General features: G+C 38.9%; 1 protein-coding gene across 1 annotated transcript; it reads left to right on the forward strand.

Annotated features, from left to right (window-relative positions):
* The first annotated feature begins 6,319 nt into the window (after positions 1-6,319).
* On the forward strand, positions 6,320-16,856 carry LOC113836100 (olfactory receptor 10J1-like). Its single transcript, XM_035445744.1, has 2 exons — positions 6,320-9,728; positions 14,331-16,856. Exon 2 carries the CDS (start codon positions 14,345-14,347, stop codon positions 15,275-15,277), a length of 933 nt encoding a protein of 310 aa, XP_035301635.1. The 5' UTR covers positions 6,320-9,728; positions 14,331-14,344; the 3' UTR covers positions 15,278-16,856.
* Positions 16,857-20,502: the final 3,646 nt, after the last annotated feature.

A 20,502-nucleotide genomic window follows, 5' to 3' on the forward strand; every position in this document is an offset into this window, starting at 1 on the left:
ATGGCACATGCACCTACACACACACACACACACACACACACACACACACACACACACACACACACACACACACACGCCATGTACACACAAACACAAAATAATGAATAAAATGTATTTGCTATAACCCTTTCTGTAAGATGGAGTCCCATGTCTGACACTGCCTATCCAGGAACCAGAGGCTGGATATCCCAGAGTCTCGGGGTAGAACCAAACACAACTAGGAGAAAAATCAATAAAATGACTACTAATGCTGTCCCACTATACCTATAGATCAGTGCCTAGCCCAGTTGTCATCCGAGAAGCATTATTCAGCAACTGATGGGAGCATATGCAGAGAGCCACAGCCAAACACAAGGCAGAGTCAGGGAAACACCACAGGAGAGGAAGGGTAAGGATTGTAAAAGCCAGAGGGGTCAAGGATACCCTGAGAACAAACCCACAGAATCAACTAAGCAGGGCTCGTAGGAGCTCACAAAGATTGAAGCCACAATCATGGATCCTGTATGAGTTGGAGCAAGGATCTCTGCCTATATATTATGGTTGTGTAACTGGGCATTTCTGTGGAACTTCTAACAGTGGGAGTGTGTGTATCTCTGACTCTTTTGCCTACTCTTGGCAGCCTTTTTCTCCTAATGGGCTGCCTCACCTAGCCTTGATATTAGGATCTGTGCCTAGTTTTGTTGTAACTTGTTATGCCTTGTTGGGTTGATATCCCAGGGAGGCTTAAAAAAAAAAAAAAAAAAAACAGAAACAGGAGGGGTGGACCTGGGAGATAGAGAATGTGGGGAGAAAGACTGGGAAGAGTGGAGAGAGGGGAAACTGAAGTTGGGATGTAATGTGTGAGAGAAGAATAAAATAAAATAAAACCCTATGTGAAAGTTCAACGATCATATGTTATCCTCACTAAGGTATAGAGTAGGTGAGGAAGTTCTAGCTTTGATTTAGTCCTTTTCATGGTGATGTCCTTCATTTTACTTCTCCTTTATATCAGAATAGGCTATCTAATTAAAACATGTGGGAACATGTTTCAGTGACACCAGATCTTTTGTTGGATTAAGGATGAAAGTTTGGAACCCATCAGCAATAAATCAGCCGTGTTGTCTGTGTGTACACTGAAATACTCTTCCTAAAATTAATCCCACTTGATTTGCTGGAAAACCTCTTTCATGCCTGTGATCTCCAGCATCCCTGTTTCCATTTTTCGCCATTCCATTAATCCATTTTAAATTTTTAACACCTTCAGAAACTCTATTCTAGGACAAATATGTGGTAAATTCCAGAGACACAATAATCAGTAGGAAGCACAGAATGGTAGGACGAATATGTGGTAGACTCCAGGAGACACAATAATCAGTAGGGAATAGAGAATGGGATGATACATTAAAAGCATTGGCAAGAGTAAGAGTATATAATTAGTGTCTTGGAAATTCAGATGAGGAGGGAAAGAAAATAGGAAAAAGGTAGTAATGTAAAGTGGAAAGAAACCACCAAACTCAGAAAGTGCCTGTGAGTTTGAATTTTGTGTTACTTTTCCTTTCTTTCAAATAAACAACAAAGGGTTGTTAAAAGCAAGGCTTGTCCATGGCCGAACACTAGGTAAACAAATCATCTCCAGTTTTTACTAAAGAAAAGTCTTATCTTATTGTTTATAGATGTTTTTGTATATTTTTGAGGTTTTAATTTAATTGTAGTATTTCTACCTTCTCTTTCCTCCTTCCAAACCCTCTCACATACCCCCCTTCACTCTATTTCAAATTTGTGGCAATTTTTTTCACTACTGAATTTTGAATTTCTCCTATTCATATTTGTTGCTGTGTCCAAAACTTATTTTTATTTTATCCATCAAGGTAATTTCTTCATCAATTCACTGTGTTCAACAGTCACAAATAAAAGACTGTACTTGTGTTAGGGAAAGAAAAATGACCATGGTGGTCTTCATATGCTAGGAGATTGCATTCTTGAAGAGTCTTTGGAATATGACCCAATTAAAAGCCCTTGACTGGTTTTATTTCACTCCTCTCTTCATTATTTAATGATTAATCTATAGTCCCAAATTCCCAGAAATCATATACTCCCCCTTATAAGTGACTGTGTTCCCCATCTCCTACAGACTGCAGCTATCTCTCTGGCAGCTGAGCATATGTTCGAATGAAACTCCCCACCCTAAATACTAAGGAAAATCAGACTTACCAAGTATCCTCTTCCTTCCACATTCCACTCATGGATGAGTTACATTCATCGCCCTGGAAAAGTGACCACCTGAAATAATAGGTTGCAGATTTTACCCAACTATAAAATGATTCATAGGATTTAGTCAATGCCCTTCATAATGTCATTTTAAATCCACTCATTCCTTAACTACAGGATGCAGAATAGTCTATGAGTTTCCTTATAACAGAGTCACTGATGTTTTATATGCAAGGTTATGGCTTAATCCCACCTCTCCTTTGCTGACAACTCTTTGACCCTCAGCCCTCCAAATGTCAAACCCAAAAGCAACCAGTAAGGAAAGAGACAATGCTGGGCTCAACCTTCCTGTATCTGAGATCAAAATGAAGGATAGCAAGCTCTATAAGACTTTTAGTTCAACCTGGTGGAGTAGTTAGAATTGACAATACCCCGTGGTTATCAATAAGGTATTAAACTGCTGTGCTGATTGTTAAGTATCTTTCTCCAAAGTAGCACTTTTTCTCCCCAGTGGACAGTGAGAGAAGTCAAAATACAAACAACAAAGTACCTAGAGACCTTGCTATTGAGGCAGCTCATTACTTAACCAGTAGAACACATGGGAAAAGAGATCTGGCTGAGCTTTGGAACAATCTCTAGGGTGAAGAGGCTAATTTTCCTGAGGTAAGAAGACATGGTCCTTACTGAAGTCTGTCATGTTTTGTGTCCAATTCCCCAGTACCAATAGAAGTGTGTGTAAGGCCTTATGAATTCTAAGAAGAAAGTAAAAGCAGTTACTTAGTAGAGTTTGAGCAAGGATTCCTACTGCCAGGCACACCCATGGGGTGAATTCTGATGCTCTGACACTTGAATCACATTTAAAATCTCTTGGTAGACTCATCAGTTCTATCCCTGAACTAAACGTTCATCAGTTCTATCCCTGAACTAAATGTTTATATTTTGAACATGTATTATTTACCTGTGCACTGATTATCTCACAACCTACACTCAGTCTCAAGCCTTCAGCTTAATTTGGCCTTGGACCTCACCCTAACCAGGTCATTCCTCAAATGCTACTTTCAGCTACATTCAACTTTCCATATCATAAACAAAGTTTAGCATGCCATTACACCCTCAGAATTTGAAATAGTTTTTGCATATTTTAACTCTTATTTCTTGCAGGGATCTTATACTTCTAATTTAATTTTGATCACCTTATATATGAGAACTTTCCTACTCACTCATATTTTTTTTATCTTACTGCACCTAGAACTAGCTATTCTAACAATCATTGCTAACACTTATACACTTAATATAAAGCTATGTTTTTTTTCTTTTCTTGATAGACTTAGTTAAAAAGTGAACATGTTGTAGCTCTATGGATTTTGTTTTATATTTTAAATTTTCAATGTTTTTTGCCTTTTTCTTTAGTTTGTGAAGAGAAATCGCAGTATATGAATGCTTAGGTCTTCTTGGTTATTCACTATCATCACCATTGTTGGTATTTGTCATTGTTGTTCACATTTTAAGCTTCCCTCACAAGGTTTTCCTTGTGAATACTTACTTGAGTAGTGAGTCAATGGTTGGGCAGATTGCACACCAATAGCCAGAATCCATCAGTTATCATCTTCTGCTGATCAACTTGTACACAGATTGTGACAAACATGTAAAGTTCTAACCCCTACTCAAGTTTCTGCATTTTTTTGAGTTTTAAATAATATTTTAATGTTTTGAGAGTTCCATACAATTATACTTGTATATTGAGCACATAGTTTCCCTTGGCTTTCACATTTACTCTGTTTTTACAGCTCTCCATTGAACATTCTTTGTTTCAATACAGCTAGAGGTACACAGGGTACTTAACTGTGCCCATCTAATTTCAAGATCTCCCAATTAAACTTATAGTTTATTAGCTGCTTTTTTCAGAACCAAGATGCATATCTGAGTACTGGCGGATGTCTCCAGAATGAGTTCACCACACAAAGCCAGTGTATCTGAAGGATTTTACTCAGCCTCCAATGCAAATGAAGAACGGTTTCCTCTGATTCCAAGGCACTGTTTTGTAGAGGAAGTTCTCTCAAACAAGAATAAAAGGTTCTAATAACTGAGCTATGTGGGTAAAAGTTAAGTGGCTGACCATTTGGTACTAGATAACCATTTGCAGGGCTCTTCCCTAGAGAACACTACTTTCTCCCACCCCAAGTATTCATTAGTTGTCTAATATTTTTGTCTATGATTGAGAGCCTCATGAGATTTACATCTTCTGCATTTCCATGTCTGTTGTTGACAGGCTACCATGTTATATTTAGGAAGCCACATTTTTTGAGACTTCCCAGGTGTAGATTCCCCAATTTTTCTAGAAAATTAACCTCACAGCAAACTTCCCGGTTTTCTGTCTCTTACATTATGTCCTCCCCCACTTCCATGATGTTCCCTGAGCCTTGGATGCCTTAGTTGTGTGGATCAGATAGGGCAGAACAAACGGATCATATCTAGCCAAACACCATAGGATTCTTTGTTTTCTGCATTGGATCAGTTGTCATGTTCTGTAATGGTTTCTCTGTGTTGCAAAAACAAGATTCTTTGTTGAGGGATGGGAGATACACTTACCTGTGTGTATAAGGAAAATATTTAGAAATGGTATATGCATGTAACATATGCACTGATCAGATTGCATCTATATATTTAAGGATATGTGATACATACAGCGTGTGTAAGAGTGTGTCTGTGTGAAAGAGAGAGAGAATGCAAAATAATATATTAAAGATAAAATTTTAGAGGTCATTAACTTGAAAAGTTATAATGGGAGGAGGAAGATAAAATTGGATGGAGGAAAGTAAAAAAATTACATAAAAATGGATGGTGGGAACTCCCCCAAAAAATGTTTATAGACTCTTGATATTCCAACCTGAAACTCAAGATAATTTTGCTAAGTTATTTGCCTTTAGTCAATTCCTGTTTCTTAAGATGGTTGTTAATTATAATGCAGTTGAACTTTATACAGTTGTTTGGTCTCTGTCATCTTTAATGGAAGTTTTATCTATGCTAACTTTTGTCATTGTCCCTTAATCCATAACTGGTTCTAAGCCATAGTACCATCAACTTGGCAAATGTATGCAGAAATTGATTCTAAATTTGTGAGACAGAAGTTAATGCAAGAACATGTATTATGTGTGCACTCAGATAGTGACTCTGACCTCAAAGTAGCTACTCAAGGATATTCTAATAGCTCTTGCAACTTGTAGAGCTGCTTAACTGGAATGTGGACTCACCTCTGGGAAGTCTAATAATGGCTGTTTCCTGACGACTATGATTGAATATATGTGAGGTAGTCATAACAAAATTGCCTGAACTCTACAGAAAGAGTAAGGTCTCAATGAGTCAAGAAGCAACTGGAACCATGCACATAGCAGATGTATAAAGATTATGCAGTTACTAAAAATAGTAGTAATAGTAATTAGTTATTTGCTTGTAGAGCCCTTTGATGCTATTAAATTGTTCATGATATGCTGAGAGCAAAAGGAAAATGTAAAATGGATCTTTGCAACGGTAATAATAATTTTTAAGCTCTAGTGTTAATGAACTAAATCCTGACTTGAAATACTATAAAAAGGCCAAGAGTCAGCTCATATCCCCTTAACTCCTCCAATGGTCATATCCTTGAGTATTTCTCTTATGACATTGATGAAAATACATGTTATAAATGATTTTTGTAGCCCTACCAGAAGAGAATGGCATATATTCATATGACTGGTCAGTGTTTTCTGAACTGACACTTATCCATAGGTAACAAGCAGAGTTCTGCTTAAAGGATCCTGAATGGCGCATTAAGAAGTGGAATTTGCCAGTCAGTGGTGGCTCACATCTTTAGTCCCAGCACTCAGCAAACAGAGGCAGATAGATCTCTGAGTTCAAGGCCAGCATGGTCCACAGATCAAGTTCCAGGACAGCCAGGGATACACAGAGAAACCCTGTCTGGAAAAAACAAACCAAAAAGAAAAAGAGGAGGAAGAGGAAGAGGAGGAGGAGGAGGAATGAGAATGAGAAAAAGAAGAGAAAAAGAAAGAGAGAGAGAAACAAAGAAAGAAACAAAGAAACAAAGAAGGAAGGAAGGAAAGAAAGAAAGAAAGGAAGGAAGGAAGGAAGGAAGGAAGGAAGGAAGGAAGGAAGGAAGGAAGGAAGAGAAAAGTTGAATCTTGGCATTAGAGTTTTTACAATACCACTTCACAGAAAGTTTGGTGATTCCCAAGCATATTCTGGTTTATTTGTCTATGAGTCAAATGAGACAGACATGCTGGAAAGGTATCATATATCTACCACTTTAACCCATTTCCTGAGTAAGCAATGAGCAAGAGGAAGAAAAAGAAAAGGCTCTAAAATGAGCTGAGTGTAAACAGCTTCACCACTAACATGGGACACAGTAGATACACTTTAATCCATACTGGCATGCATCTCAAGAGCATATTCCAAGGGGAATGAGCCTCCCCTTTATTCAAGTTCCCTACTCTGACAATTGAAAGAGACTATTGTGATTCTCCATATGAAGAATTAGACACTGTTCTATCAAGCTGTCACAAGAGGCTCACAGTATAACCCCTTTATATTTCTATGAAAAGCCACACTTTCCGTAGATAATCACTATCTCAGAATGGGCTCCTGAGTCATAGGTGGTTAAAGACAGGACTCCAGACCATGTAGCCTATGATGAATTAGTTTTGGGATCTCAACAATCCAATGTGATCACTCTGTCTTACTCCAGAGCTCCAGCTCCAAAACATTCACACTGGACAAACACAGTAGTACCCTAATTGTTTTTCTGAGCTCCAAAATGCCACTCATGGTTTCATGCTTTTGGATCTCAATTAGAAGTTTATATGTGATTGAGTCATCACTTCCATAGAAGCTCAAAATAAGCCTGAAGTTATGCCAAACCTTGCGTGTCCCCGGTCCCATTAGTTCCAAAGTGATTGCTCCCTCACCTTCTCTTTGTTTCATACCTCAGAATGGGTTTTTACTAATTCATCAATTCTTCCTCCATCTTTTCTTCCTCTGCCTTAAATTTCCTTCCATAACTTCATCCAGTTTGTCTTCAACATTCCAGCTTAAACTTGATGACCCAGAAAAATATTAAAAGCCGGAATCACACTAGCACAACTCACCTACACTTTTCCTTCCAGTATTTACTTTTCCTTCTAGAAATACCCCTGTGATAGTCTTAGTTTGAAATTTGCCTGCCTGTGTAGGCAGCACATACTTTAAGCAACACCATCTCCAAAATCCAGCCCACAGTCCACTTCACAAGCCATGAATCTTAGGGAGCTCTCTATGGATAAAGAATGGGAACCATTTACTAATGTGCATTAGTAAATGCCCAAACTTACTAATGGCATAAATGTATTGTCTGGTGACCAAACAGTCTGTACAGAGGCTGCATGTGTCTAGATGATGCACCTATATTTCAAACTTGTGCAAACATGGTGATGTTTTAACTATAGTTTGCTGTGTTTCACTGCTTGATAACTCTTTGGGACCAGGCACCATTAATGGTTTTATTGTGCTAGTATCCCCAGGCAACATACTTCTGGCACATAAGTGCATGCTCAATAATATTTGTTTATTCAATAAATAAGGAAAGCATCCTCAGACATAGAGTAACAGACAATTACTTTCTTTGGCATGTTTATTCTGGGTTTGCTGGTTTGATAACAAAACATGTTTCAGTTTCTGAGATGCAGGCTGCTCCTGTGAGTCACTAACCAAAGGCAAAGTGTTTCAGTCTACTAATTGCCCAAGTTTCTAATGAAGCCCCAGGGATAGGGCCTCACATTAGTTCTCAGGTGCCCCCAGTGCCCAGGAATGACTCTCAAGGGAAGTCTTCAGAATACTGGATTTATAGTCCTGTTTCTCTTTCTAGGTAAACCCCAGACAGCACATGTAAGTTTAGGGTTTCCAGAGGTGTCTGCTCTGCTGAGAGACCTTCTGAGGCCACAGGATCAAACCTTTAGCATGGAATCTGTCACTTCATTATGAAAGTCCTGCTGACACTCTGGAAATGCTTACCTGCTTGCCTTGGGAGGTTTTAAATTTTTTCCACTCTGGCTTTGTGGAGCATCCCATTCAGGGCCTTTCTGTTTGCAATCTCAGGCACACCATCTCCTAAGAAAATATCCATGATTTCCTTTTCTGAGTTCTCAATAAGTAAGTGCTTGTTGGAATGCAAAATAAAATAAAAAAGCATAAGAGAAATGGTTTTTAAATTTTCTGGCTTTCCTCAATTTCCTGCTCTCTCTTTCTGATGATTTTAATGATACAGAAGTTTCAGACTTTCTTGATAACTTTCACAAAGTCTGGTTGAGACCTAAAGTGAAATATAATATTCTCTCAGGCTTTGTCTTAAATAATGGAAGAATCTTCTGAAAGTCAAGACAAGACAGCAAATAGGACTGCCTTTGTAATCCCAGTGTTGTCATCCGCAACTAAGGGCTTTGTGTCTTTTGAGGCAGCAATGCTGAGAGTTACAGCCAGTGACTCCTTCTCTTCTAGACCAAACATCTTGCTTGAATATTCATCCTGAAGGATTTTTTTCAATGCAAATGAAAATGTGTAGTCAGATATGCCAGGACCTCACACTTCTGGCAAGAAGTTTATCTCACTGAGTCTCAACTTCTCTATCAACAAAATAAAATGATTTGTGTATTTGGGGAGTAATTTTAAAGACTTAAATCACATAGCCTGTCTACACTGGATAGCACCAATTGTTACTTAGTGTAGTTTGTTCCTCACTATTTCAGTCTTATCTAGTTCATGGGCCAAAATTGTAATTCTAACAATTTTTGTCACCCAAGAGCTACTTTGATTCTATTTTTTATGATCATTACTGGATCACTAGACTTGTTCTATGTCTTTTCATAAACATTATGTGGCCATTCAATCATTACTCCAGGAAAATAAATATACTTGGCTCACTCCGTATGTATGTGGGTGTTAAGTGAGTATATAATATATTGACTCAAGGATTCTACACACACTTGGAACAGAGAACAGAAAGGGAACACCAGACTTTCCTGAAATTTTCCTTCCCACCAGGTATTAATACCTGCTTTACAAGTGTGAAACACCAGGTCCTTGACTGTGACTCTTCACAGAAACCATCCAAACCAACCCCTAACAAAATAAACACACCCCTATGTCTAATAGCGTTCTCTAAAGTGAATGCATTCTCTCCCTGGCATCAGCACTCCATCTGGCCCTCAGGTGAAACAGAATTTTTTTCTTCCAGGATTGAGATTTCTTAGTGACAAAGGGCTTGGAGCTACAGGTCAGGATATTTAGGCTTCAGAGTTACCCTTCCAAATTGGGCAACTTTTTTGTTCTTTTACAAATTATTTCTTCACATTATCTACCAGGTGGCTGCTTCTGAAGAAGAAAAGAAGATCTTGTAGACAAAAGTCCATTCACTTTTCTCCAATCATTTTTAGAAATGGAGCCGCTTATCTAAATGTGGACTGGGAAGTGAAAACCAACTCAAGAGCCATTTGTGTGTCCCTTCTGAATTTTAAGTGGTAAGACAACATCTTCATCTGTCTGTCTTTCTGTATACTACCTCTTTGTGACCATTCTCTCAGGCAGCCTTCCAATTTCTCCACTTAATGAGTGCTGTAGACATTACTGCTTCCTGTCTATCTATATATCAGCTTTTCTTTTGCTTGGATGCTTCAGACACTCCATATGCCTGCAATGCCCCTAAAGATAAGAATCATGAGCTCTACATCTCACAGCTCTGAAAGTTCTGAAGTCTACACTTTTACGTAATTATTGTGTCCCAGGTCTGGGTTCCCAAGGCAGAGCTTCTGTGGACATCCAATGAAAGGGTGATTCTTTCCTGCAGACAGGAAGTGCTCAAAAACATTCCATTGTGTGCTGGTTCATTCAACAAGTATTTGTTGATGGCCTAAAAGAAAAAGATAGAAATGAGGATTGGTTCTAGAAATCTGGAACTAAACCGGTATGAGCTCTGTAATCAAAGAGCTCATTTGATAGTCAAACAAGTAATTGCAATCACATGTGACAAGAGGGATCAAACAAATAAAATGTCAAGAATAAATGATGAGAGGAATATATGAATGGAAAACAGTTGGGAGACTAGCGTGAAGGAGATTATTTTAAATCCCCACCTATGCTGTAATATGTATTCATTATGGCTCAGCTCTCATTTTTCTCCCTCTCTGTGATTGCTTTGCCCTGGGTCAGCACCACTTCTTAATTACTCTAGCATTACCGTAAGTCCTGATGTTGGAAAGGTAAATCTCCTTTCTTTGGATGCTTCTGGGACTTTGCTCTTGTGTATATATATTAGCATTAGTTTGTTCATCCAACAAAATAAAATAACCAACTTGAGATTTGAGTGACATGTACTGACTCCACAGATCAATTTGGGACTAGGTGAAACAGTGAGAGTATTGCCTTAGAATTCATAGATGTAACCATTTATTTCACACTTCTTTAGGATGGTTCATTAGGTTTTGAAATTTTCTCTATAGAGGTCTTTATTAATGAGTACTTGATTTTTTTTGAAATGGTGATAAATGATGTTTCCTAGATTAAATTTGGTATAAGTTTGTGGAATGCAGAAACGCAGGGAAGTTTAACATAGTAAGTTTTGTGCCAAAAAGCTTGCTGAGGTCTCTTAATAATTCATTATCATCTTTTGAATTTTCTATGATTATAATCTGTAAAAAAATCCAATTTTACTTATTCTTTCTCAATCTTTGAATCTTCATTTTTTATTACCTTACAGGATTGGCTAGAATACCCAATGTAATGTTGAAGAGAGGTAGATAAAGCCATCATGTTTATCTTGTTCATAAACATAAAGAAAAACCTTGGATACCTTGGCACCAAGTATGATGTTCACTGTAGGGTTTCTGCCTGTGTTTATCAGCTGAGACAAAATACTTTATTCTCAGCTTTCTATGGGTTTTCTCAAGTACAAATATTGAAAAAATTAAAACCTGTATCAGAAGCAATCCAAATATCATATGAATCTCCCCAATTTAAACACTTTTTGAAGAAACATAATTGAAGAATTGTAATTTTAAATAAATTTTCCATTCTAAAAGAAATCTTTGTCACTTAACTTTCTTATATACCTTTATATTTAATTTGTTAATATCTCATGCAAGAAATTATATTTCAGAGGCGGATTTGCTTAAGTGTTTTCTATGGCAATATAACATTGAAAGTTTATTAATATTGATGTTTTGAATTAAATTTCTTATACATTTCCTCTAACTAGAATTCTTTCTTTTATTTTTTTTGTGGTTATAATATGATTACATCATTTCTCTGTTCTCTATCCCTCTTCCAAACCTTTCCATATATCCTCCCCTGTTCTCTTTCAAATCCATGGCTTTTTGTTTCACTAATTGCTATTACATATTACTAAATATAACCAGCTTAGTCTGTATTATGTTAGTTTCTATGTGTATTTTCAGGGCTGACCATTTGCCGCCAATTTGCATGCTCTTCTCTGGATGACTATCTGTCTCAGCATTCCTACCTTATCTGTGATTCTTTGTGTATGGTTGAAGACTTGTGCCCGACTCCTATCCATTTTGACATGTCCATTCATGTCATCCTTATTTAGATCATGTTTGGACAGTCAAGTTGGTGACACTTCATAAGTGTAGCTTCAGACATTACTAAGGGCCCAGATCGCACAATGATGTCCCTAATGCTCTGCCCACTCCTCTGCAATATTCAATGATCCTTGGTTAAGAGGGTGTTTTGTAGATATATCCATAGTGACTGGTCTCCACAGCTCCAGATTTTGATTGCATGTGATTTTCTTACCTGAGAATTGATGTTGCTACCGGTGGGGCTGGGCCTTTCTACATTAATTAGTAATTAAGACAGGCCCACAAAGCAATGACCACAGACCAACCTGATTGAGGCAATGCCTCAACTGAGGTTTCTCCTCTTGATGACTCTAGGCTGTGCCAATTTTAGAATTAAATTTGACCAAGACACTGGAGTTTTCAGAGGCTTGGTTTATTTGTTGTTTTTTTTTTATTGATTCATTGAGAAGTTCACACAATATGTTTTGATCATGTTCATTCCACTCTAACTGCTCTCAGATAGAACCCTTCCCTACTTGTAATTTTTTAACCCATCAAGTCCACTTTGTTTTTCTCATATCCTCAGATGTGTGACCTTCTACTTATGTATGGTCAACACAGCAGGGACAACATTAAGTTGTAAAGAAAATTGACTCTTCCTCCAAGAAACTGTCAATTTCCAATAGCTCCTTTGTTTGGGGTAGAGTTTCACATATACCTCCCTCTCTGTGTTGAGATCTGGCCAGAGCTAGGACAAGGATTGTGCATGTAGCAATTGCTCTGACTTCCTATGTGCAACTGTCATGTTGTGTCTGGGGGACACTGTTTCCCTGTGTTCACTGACCATCTCTGGTTCATAAAGACCTCTTCCCCTTTTTGTGAAATGATCCTTGGGCCTTGGAAGGATGAGACAGAGAGAAATATTCTGTGAGTGTATGCTGAACCTTGGCCAGATGTAGGTAACTATATGAATCCCATCTACTTCAAGTAGATTATTCTCTGATAAGGGTTCAGATATGTGTTCATCTATGAGTATAAATCATTAAGAGTCACCATTGTATATCATATACATATATTTAGAAGAATGATTGCTGTAGATCCTCCCCTGGAGCTTAGAACCTGACTAGCTACAGGATTCTGCTCAACAATGGTGCCAGGTATGAGGTGTTTTTCAATTAAATACCAGTGGCTAGGAGTGTAATCATTTCATTTTACTAAAATTATATTGCAATAAAATAAAAAGAAGCTACTTTCTCCTTTTTTTCCGAAACTTATCTAGTTATGTTCCTTTATTGGTTGATAAAGTTTATTCATATCTTCTTTCTCTTTGTCAATTTCACTAGTGTCCTACATTTAAGCTTATAAACATTTAACTTTATATATCTTATCATTTTATTCTTCTTTTATTTTATTACCATGTACTTCATATTATTTTTTCTTCCTATTTTACTTTTTGTCTTTTTAAAATGAGTTTATGAGATGGACATTCTTCTGACTATATTACCCATTTTCAAAATAAACAATTTAAAGTATAAATTCAACACTAATAACCTTCTGTGTATATCACACATGTTTTGGTTATCATTATTTTTATTATTATTTGGTTCTAAATAGTTCCCAGTTATCATTATGAGCTCTTGTAACTTTTTTTTTTTTTGGTTTTTTGAGATAGGGTTTCTCTGTGTAGCTTTGGAGCCTATCCTAGCACTCGCTCTGGAGACTAGGCTGGCCTCAAACTCACAGAGGTCCACCTGCCTCTGCTGGGATTAAAGGCGTGTGCCACCAACGCCCAGCTTCTGGTAACCTTTTATAAACTATCCATTTTATTTTTGAAAATTTCTAAATTTTGTATGCTCTACACTAAGAATTATTTTGTAAAAGAGAATCCAATTTTAAGAAATTTTCAAAACAAATTTTATGGGCTATATACAACCATTATGTAAAGGATCAAAATTTACCCGGGAAGAATGTTTTACATCAGGTTCTTAGGGAAGGCTAATTAAAGTTTATTTTTATTTCTAGTCCAAGGACACAGTCTATCATTTCTGAAGGCATGAGTTGATGTTTTTATTGTTTTTAATTTTATTTTGGTGTATGCTCTTATTTATGCAATTGCATGTGGTTATGCAGGCATGTGTACATATGTGTAGGTGTGGAAGCTAGATACCAACCACAGATATTAATGTGTAGATGTCATCAAATTAGACTTTTTTATTTTCTAAGTCTGAGTCTTTGTTTGTCTGGAGCTCACTGAATCTAGGCCAGCTGCCAGTGAGCCCCAGGGTTCTACCTGTTTCCACATCCCCAGTTCTGGGATTACAAGCATATCCCATGATGCCTTCCTCTTATTTATATATTTTTAAACTGTAAGTTCTAGTGATTGAAATTAGGGAGTCATGCTTTGGAGATAACGACCTTATGAATTGAAGGTCCACTTCTCTACATCTCCATCCATGAGTTTTTAACCGAATCTGCAATACAGGATCTTTTCTCTGCAGTGTAATGAGGGCACTAAGACACAGTGTTCACCTTCTCTTTATCTTTCAGATCTGAGCTCCTCAATGAAGAGAACCAATTTCACAGGGGTGAGAGAGTTTGTTTTCCAAGGTTTCTCCAATTACCAAGAATTCCAGCTCACACTCTTTGTTGTCTTCTTTGCCCTGTACCTCCTGACTCTGGCTGGCAATGTCATCATCGTGACCATTATCCGTATTGACCAGCACCTTCACACCCCCATGTATTTCTTCTTAAGTGTTCTCTCCACTTCAGAGACATTCTATTCCCTGGTCATCATCCCGCGAATGCTTGGTAGCCTTGTGGGTCTGAGCCAAACCATCTCGCTAGAGTGCTGTGGGACACAGCTCTTCTTTTTCCTTGGATTTGCAATCACAAACTGCCTCCTGCTAGCAGTCATGGGTTATGATCGCTATGTGGCCATCTGCAACCCACTTCGCTATACCATCATCATGAATTGGAGGGTGTGTGTCATTCTGGCATCTTCAGTCTGTGCCACAGGGTTCCTTTTCTCACTAGTTCAGGCTGTGTCCATTTTCAGGCTGCCCTTTTGCAACTCACTGATTGAACATTTCTTCTGTGATGTCCGACCTGTTTTAGATCTGGCCTGTGAAGTGCCAGTCGTCAATGATATCTTGACATTAGTTCTCAGCCTTCTGGCCATCACAGCACCCGCCACTTTCCTATTTGTCTCCTATGTCCTCATTATTTCCACCATTCTCAAGATAGCCTCAGCTGAGGGCCGGAAGAAAACTTTTGCCACCTGTGCTTCCCACCTCACTGTGGTTGTGATCCACTATGGTTGTGCCTCTATTGCCTACTTCAAGCCCAAGTCAGAGAATACCAAGGACCAGGACCAGCTGATCTCAGTGACTTACACTGTTATAACACCTCTACTAAATCCCGTTGTGTATAGTCTGAGAAACAAAGAAGTTCAGGATGCCCTTCGGAAAGTGATGGGTAGGAAATCCCTATCATAGTTGCTAATTTATGTCCAAATAATTTCATCTTTTTTCATATGGAACCCGACAGGTAAAGTTATGAAGCCTAGGTTTCATGTGATTAGAAGTCTCATACATCATAGCCAGGGCCAGGGAGAGGGCAAAAGTGGAGCTGGGAGCCAGCCTCTAATAATTGCATTCCATTTCCTCAACCTCTTTGTTAACATAATAAAAACACAGGTCACTTTCAAGACCTGTGCACAGACAGCCATTGGCCCTACTCCAGAAGATAATTGCAAGGTCAGAGTATGATCTTATGTTCATTTTGAGCTTAAATTTAAAGGAACCAATCTATTTCTTGTTGAATTATAAACCACACATTAAACATTACTCAATGGAATATTCTGTTAGTATAAATTAGATGCTCAAGCAAGTGGAGAGCACACGAAGGATATGTACAGACATCTAACTGCCTTGTGTTTTAATAAGATAAGAAATGCAAAACTAAAGACATATTTTAAGAAATGGATTTGGGACAAGCTAAAACTTCCTAGACAAACTATCTTCACGAAGTCACACATGGAACTCCAAATGAACTCCACTTTTCCTATCTGCTACTAGTATAACTCCCAATGAAAGGGAACTAAGAAAATGTCATGAAGAGGGAAGGAGACATTAAATGGAAAAGTTTATAATCAGTTAGGACAGCCACAGGAGTCTGGCCATATCATCTGAATGCAAGTGACTTGGTCTGTTCATTGCTCTTATTATTGAGAAGCCAGATGGAGGAGAGGGCTTTCTGGGGCTGATAATAAAATCATCCTTCATAGAAAAGAATCTTTTTTAAGTCTCAGGAAGGAAGAGGAGGTTCTTGAGGGAGAAGATTGCTGAGAAGTCTGTGAAATTGGTGAAGCAGGAAAAGTTAGGAAGAAATTGTCTGAGAACTTCCTGAAAGTTGAATGGAAGTGTGAGATGACAGGGTGAGGAGGGCTAAGAGGAACAGAAGGACTTTAGAAAACATCCTTCTGATTGAGCCTCCTTCTTCCCCTTGTAAGCCAAGTCACCGAGGCAAGGGAAGGGAACTAGGTGGAAATTTAAGCCATGATAACTCCTGTGTGAAATAAATTAGATGATTCCATTACTGAGGAAAAACTGAGAAAAAACTGAGAAATGTAAATAGTATGGAATTATGATAAGAAGCCTTCCAAAAATTCAATTATCTGAGCTTGAAATGAAATAACAACAGACTGCTTACTCTTCCTATCCTCAAAAAATGAAAAAAAGAGAGAATAGGGGTAAATTTTAGATTCTGTTTTCGAGAAAAAAATGAGTGAATGTATACAACTTACTAATTTGAAGGAATAATTATTGAGAAAATTCAAGTATTTTATTATACTGAAAAGTTAGCTTCAATATCCAAAAGAATACTTGAGTACACATTATTCTCCTTGTAAAATGTTGTCAAATTACAGAAATACCTAATGAAGTATGCAAAGTGATGGTGCATGCAATATATTATGTATCAGGTAAATAATATAAGAAGTTCCCTTTTCCATCTGCATTGTCATTCAGAACTCCTAATTCTCCTAGATTTTTTATGTAAACCCAGTCAGTCAAAGATGAGTAATCCAGGTTGAGTAATGAATAAATTTTGAGTTACTGTTCTTTTGTTTCCTTCTGCTTCTCTTCACAATGCCCTATAGCAAATCCAGTTCTAAGCAATGTTTCTTACCCTGAAGGAAAAGGAACCTCATCCATGCTCATTTCTACCTCTGTTTGCTAGATCTCAGGAAGACACATGACCCACAGTCAACCCAATTGTTATGCCTTGAGAGGACTTTGGTGTTTTCATGTACTTTCATCAGATTCCAGCACTTCATGTCTTGTTTTCAGCCATCCAGTGACCATTCTATGTCCACCAGTCCTATATTAGCCTCTTATAATCCTAGACTTTTCAGCTCTATTTGTGATCCTATGATGTGGTGAACTGGAGTAAACTTGGCATCCTCAAACCAACCATCTAACACCTCACTTACCTACCCTCCCTTTCAGGACTTTCTGAGTGGCTTCTCTGGAAAGTGAGGAACATTCACACTCCCCTGGCTTACTGACTGAGGGCATCAAGATTTATCTGGGGCCGGCGGCAAGAGTCTGCCTCCCCTAGTATCCCACTAACTGAAATGCCTTCTTATCCAAAGGTTGTATGTCTTTATGTTATCCAAACAGAAAACCCAGAATTCTTCTCAGCTTCATAGTTCACATTATATGTTTCACACAGAATATATTAGTGCTTAGATTTTGATACTCAAAACCATTTTCTCCAAACTACAAGAATCTCTTCTATCTAGAAAAGTTTGCTAAACTTCAAACCTCTTTCAGTTTCAATACTAATGTTTCAGTTATGAGTTCTTAAAAGTCTGTTTTGAAATTCAGTTGACTTCCTCTCTGGACTCCTTTGATTTTTCTCTGGGGCAAATAATGTTCCCTAGAGTCCTTTAGAGCAATGTGGAATAACAATAACAATTGGGAAAACAGGAGAAGCTTTATATTACCACCCACAAGATATCTATCCAGAGTTTGCTTCTTTGGAAATTCAGAAATCATTTACTTTTCATTTGGAACATTTAAGAAAAAAAAAAGCTCCTGTCATAAGCTCACTGCCCTTGAATAGAAAATTCTATTTTAAAATATGGCTCTCCAGTAGTGAAAGGTTCAGGCATTATGCTGGCCTGCTTGTGTTACCTGGCAGAATCCACTCAGGCAGTACTCTGGTCAGTCCAGGGTTCCATGAATACTACACTGCCTGAAGGTGTAAAGGACCCCTTTAAAACACAGACCCCTGCCCACTTATGCTCTCTTTCCCTTGATGCTCTCTTCTCTTACCCTCTTCATCTCTTCTCGTCTGTCCCCTCTCGCTCTCCCCTCCCCCACCTTAATAAACTGGTTAATATAGCTCTCGGATTCATGTTCCATTTAGCATGTTTTGTCTTTATTTAAACAAAAGTATAACAAGTAGTATACATGTCTCCAACAGAATGGAGTTCAAATCTCCTTTCCTGGAGGTTAATCCTGTCTGCCAGCCACATCTCCATCTAACATGTAAAGTGAGGTAGGTTTTTCATCTTTCTAGTGGGACAGAGGGCCTTTTCCTATTTTTGCAGAGGTCTAACTCCTCAGAATGTCCAATACATCGACTGGGCTGACAGAGATTCAGGGAAAGCAGTAATTAAAAGACTGTTAAAGACTGCTAAAATACAGGACCTCTAATCAGTGGGTACCAAATCCAAAATGACAAAAGATACAAGTATGAGGAGGGGAACTGTTAAGAACCAAGTGGGTAATGGGATGGGAGGGAGTGTGGAGAAGGTGGGGGTTAGGGTGATGACAAAGTCCTTTTTACATATTTGAGGTTCTCAAAAAGCACATTCAATAAAAATCTAGGAGAAAGAAATGTGTCTATCCATGATCACATTACAAAAACTGTATCTTCAGACTGTTTGCAAGCATTGTACAAGTGCATCAGTTGGGACTGATGCATTTTGTGACATTTGAAATGACTGTCTTTTCAGAATTGTCAGTCAGATATGCACATGAAGATAGGCCTTCTTTTATTTCTTTTTCCCTTTTTCACTTATTTGATTAACTATTATTGATTCTTTGTGTTTTTCTTACTTTTTATTTATTTATTCTCCATTTTTATTTAAATTAGAAACAAGATTGTTTCACAAGTCAATCCCTCTTCCCTCTCCCTCCCCTCCTCCCCTGACCCCTACTAATACCCTACCTATTCTATACCATTTCTGCTCCCCAGGGAGACTGAGGCCTTCCATGGAGGGATCTTCAGAGTCTGTCATATACTTTGGGTGTTTTTTATATCAAGAATGCCAATCCATCCCATCCCCACCTGCCCCCTTGGCCCTTGCAACCTCCCCACTCAAAGCAAAACAAAATTTAAAAGAAAAACCAAAACCAAACTAACCAAACAAGCAGACCAAGAAACAAGAAAGATGAAAAAATAAAGAATCTCAGGAAACTGTGGTGTGGTCTGGTAAGTCTGTCTCTGACTCTCTCTCTCTCTCTCTCTCTCTCTCTCTCTCTCTCTCTCTCTCTCTCTCTCTCTCACACACACACACACACACACACACACACACACACACACACACTTCACCCTTTAGTCCTTTTATCTCCATTTACAAGTAATCATTGCCCTGAGTCTTGGGTCTGGTTCAAGGCCTCTGTCCTCTGTCACACTTTTGACAATGGACTCTGTGGCTTTGGCTGGAGTGTCGTCATTGTCCTGCATCATATAGATCCTGCAGGTTTGGCTCTGTAGGTTGCCCTCTTCTCATGTTCTAACAATTCATAGATGAAGTGGATGTTGGAGTGGGCCCTCTCTCAGCCCTGATCCTAGGCCTGGATGAAAAGGGCCAACCTCTACTGTTTTGCCCAGGCTCAGAGCAGGGCCCTCTCTCCCAATTGCTATAGGGGGCATACAAAGGGGTGGTGGTGGGGTGTCAGCTCTTCTGTTCTCACACCCTCCAGCCTGGCTCACCTGTGCCCCTGACAACCCATGGAGTGCTGGTGTGCTGCTCTGGTGGATTGCATGGTCCACTCTCCTGTACTGCAGCTGGTGAGGGGCAGGGCTAGCTCTCCTACTGTTGTGACCCAAGGAACAGCTGACTAGACCCTGAGCATCCACATAGCCCTCAGTGGTAACAAGAGTCCTGGACATCACTCCAGACCCCAGCCACTGCAGGGCTGCAGACATGGCCCAGACATGACCCTAGGCAACAACCTGGGTCCTGACATTTCCATGGTTCCAGTTAGCCGCACACCCCCACCCCAGCCAGGTTAATATGGCCTCTGCAGTGACATGGTCCTCAGACCCCAACTTGGTCTCAAGTGGATGACTAGACCCCAGGCATCCACACAGTCCTTTGTGGCAACAGGAGCCACAAATGTCAACTCAGACCTTCCTGCAGTAGGGCCACAGATCCGGACAGTAGTAGCCCTGTTTCTGACAACACCATGGCTCTGGGTGACAGTGTAGGCGGTTCAGATCAGCTTGGCCCTGGAGGCAGCAGTGCTCTTAAACCCACGTGGACATGGTTTGTGGCCTAGATCTCTGGCATCCTTGTGGCTTTTGGTGGCAACCTGGACCATGGACATCAATACATACCCCAGATGTAGTAGGATAATGGACCAGATATGGTCCTAAGAAGCAGCCAGGGTTCAGATGTCACCATGGCCCCTGGTGGCAGTGC

Source organism: Cricetulus griseus, chromosome 5 (genome assembly GCF_003668045.3).
Source record: "Cricetulus griseus strain 17A/GY chromosome 5, alternate assembly CriGri-PICRH-1.0, whole genome shotgun sequence".
NCBI classification, from domain to species: domain Eukaryota; kingdom Metazoa; phylum Chordata; class Mammalia; order Rodentia; family Cricetidae; genus Cricetulus; species Cricetulus griseus.

What these genes read in the sequence shown, in the direction of transcription:
- LOC113836100 (XM_035445744.1), top strand. Translation starts at nt 14,345, where the DNA reads ATGAAGAGAACCAATTTCACAGGGGTGAGAGAGTTTGTTTTCCAAGGT.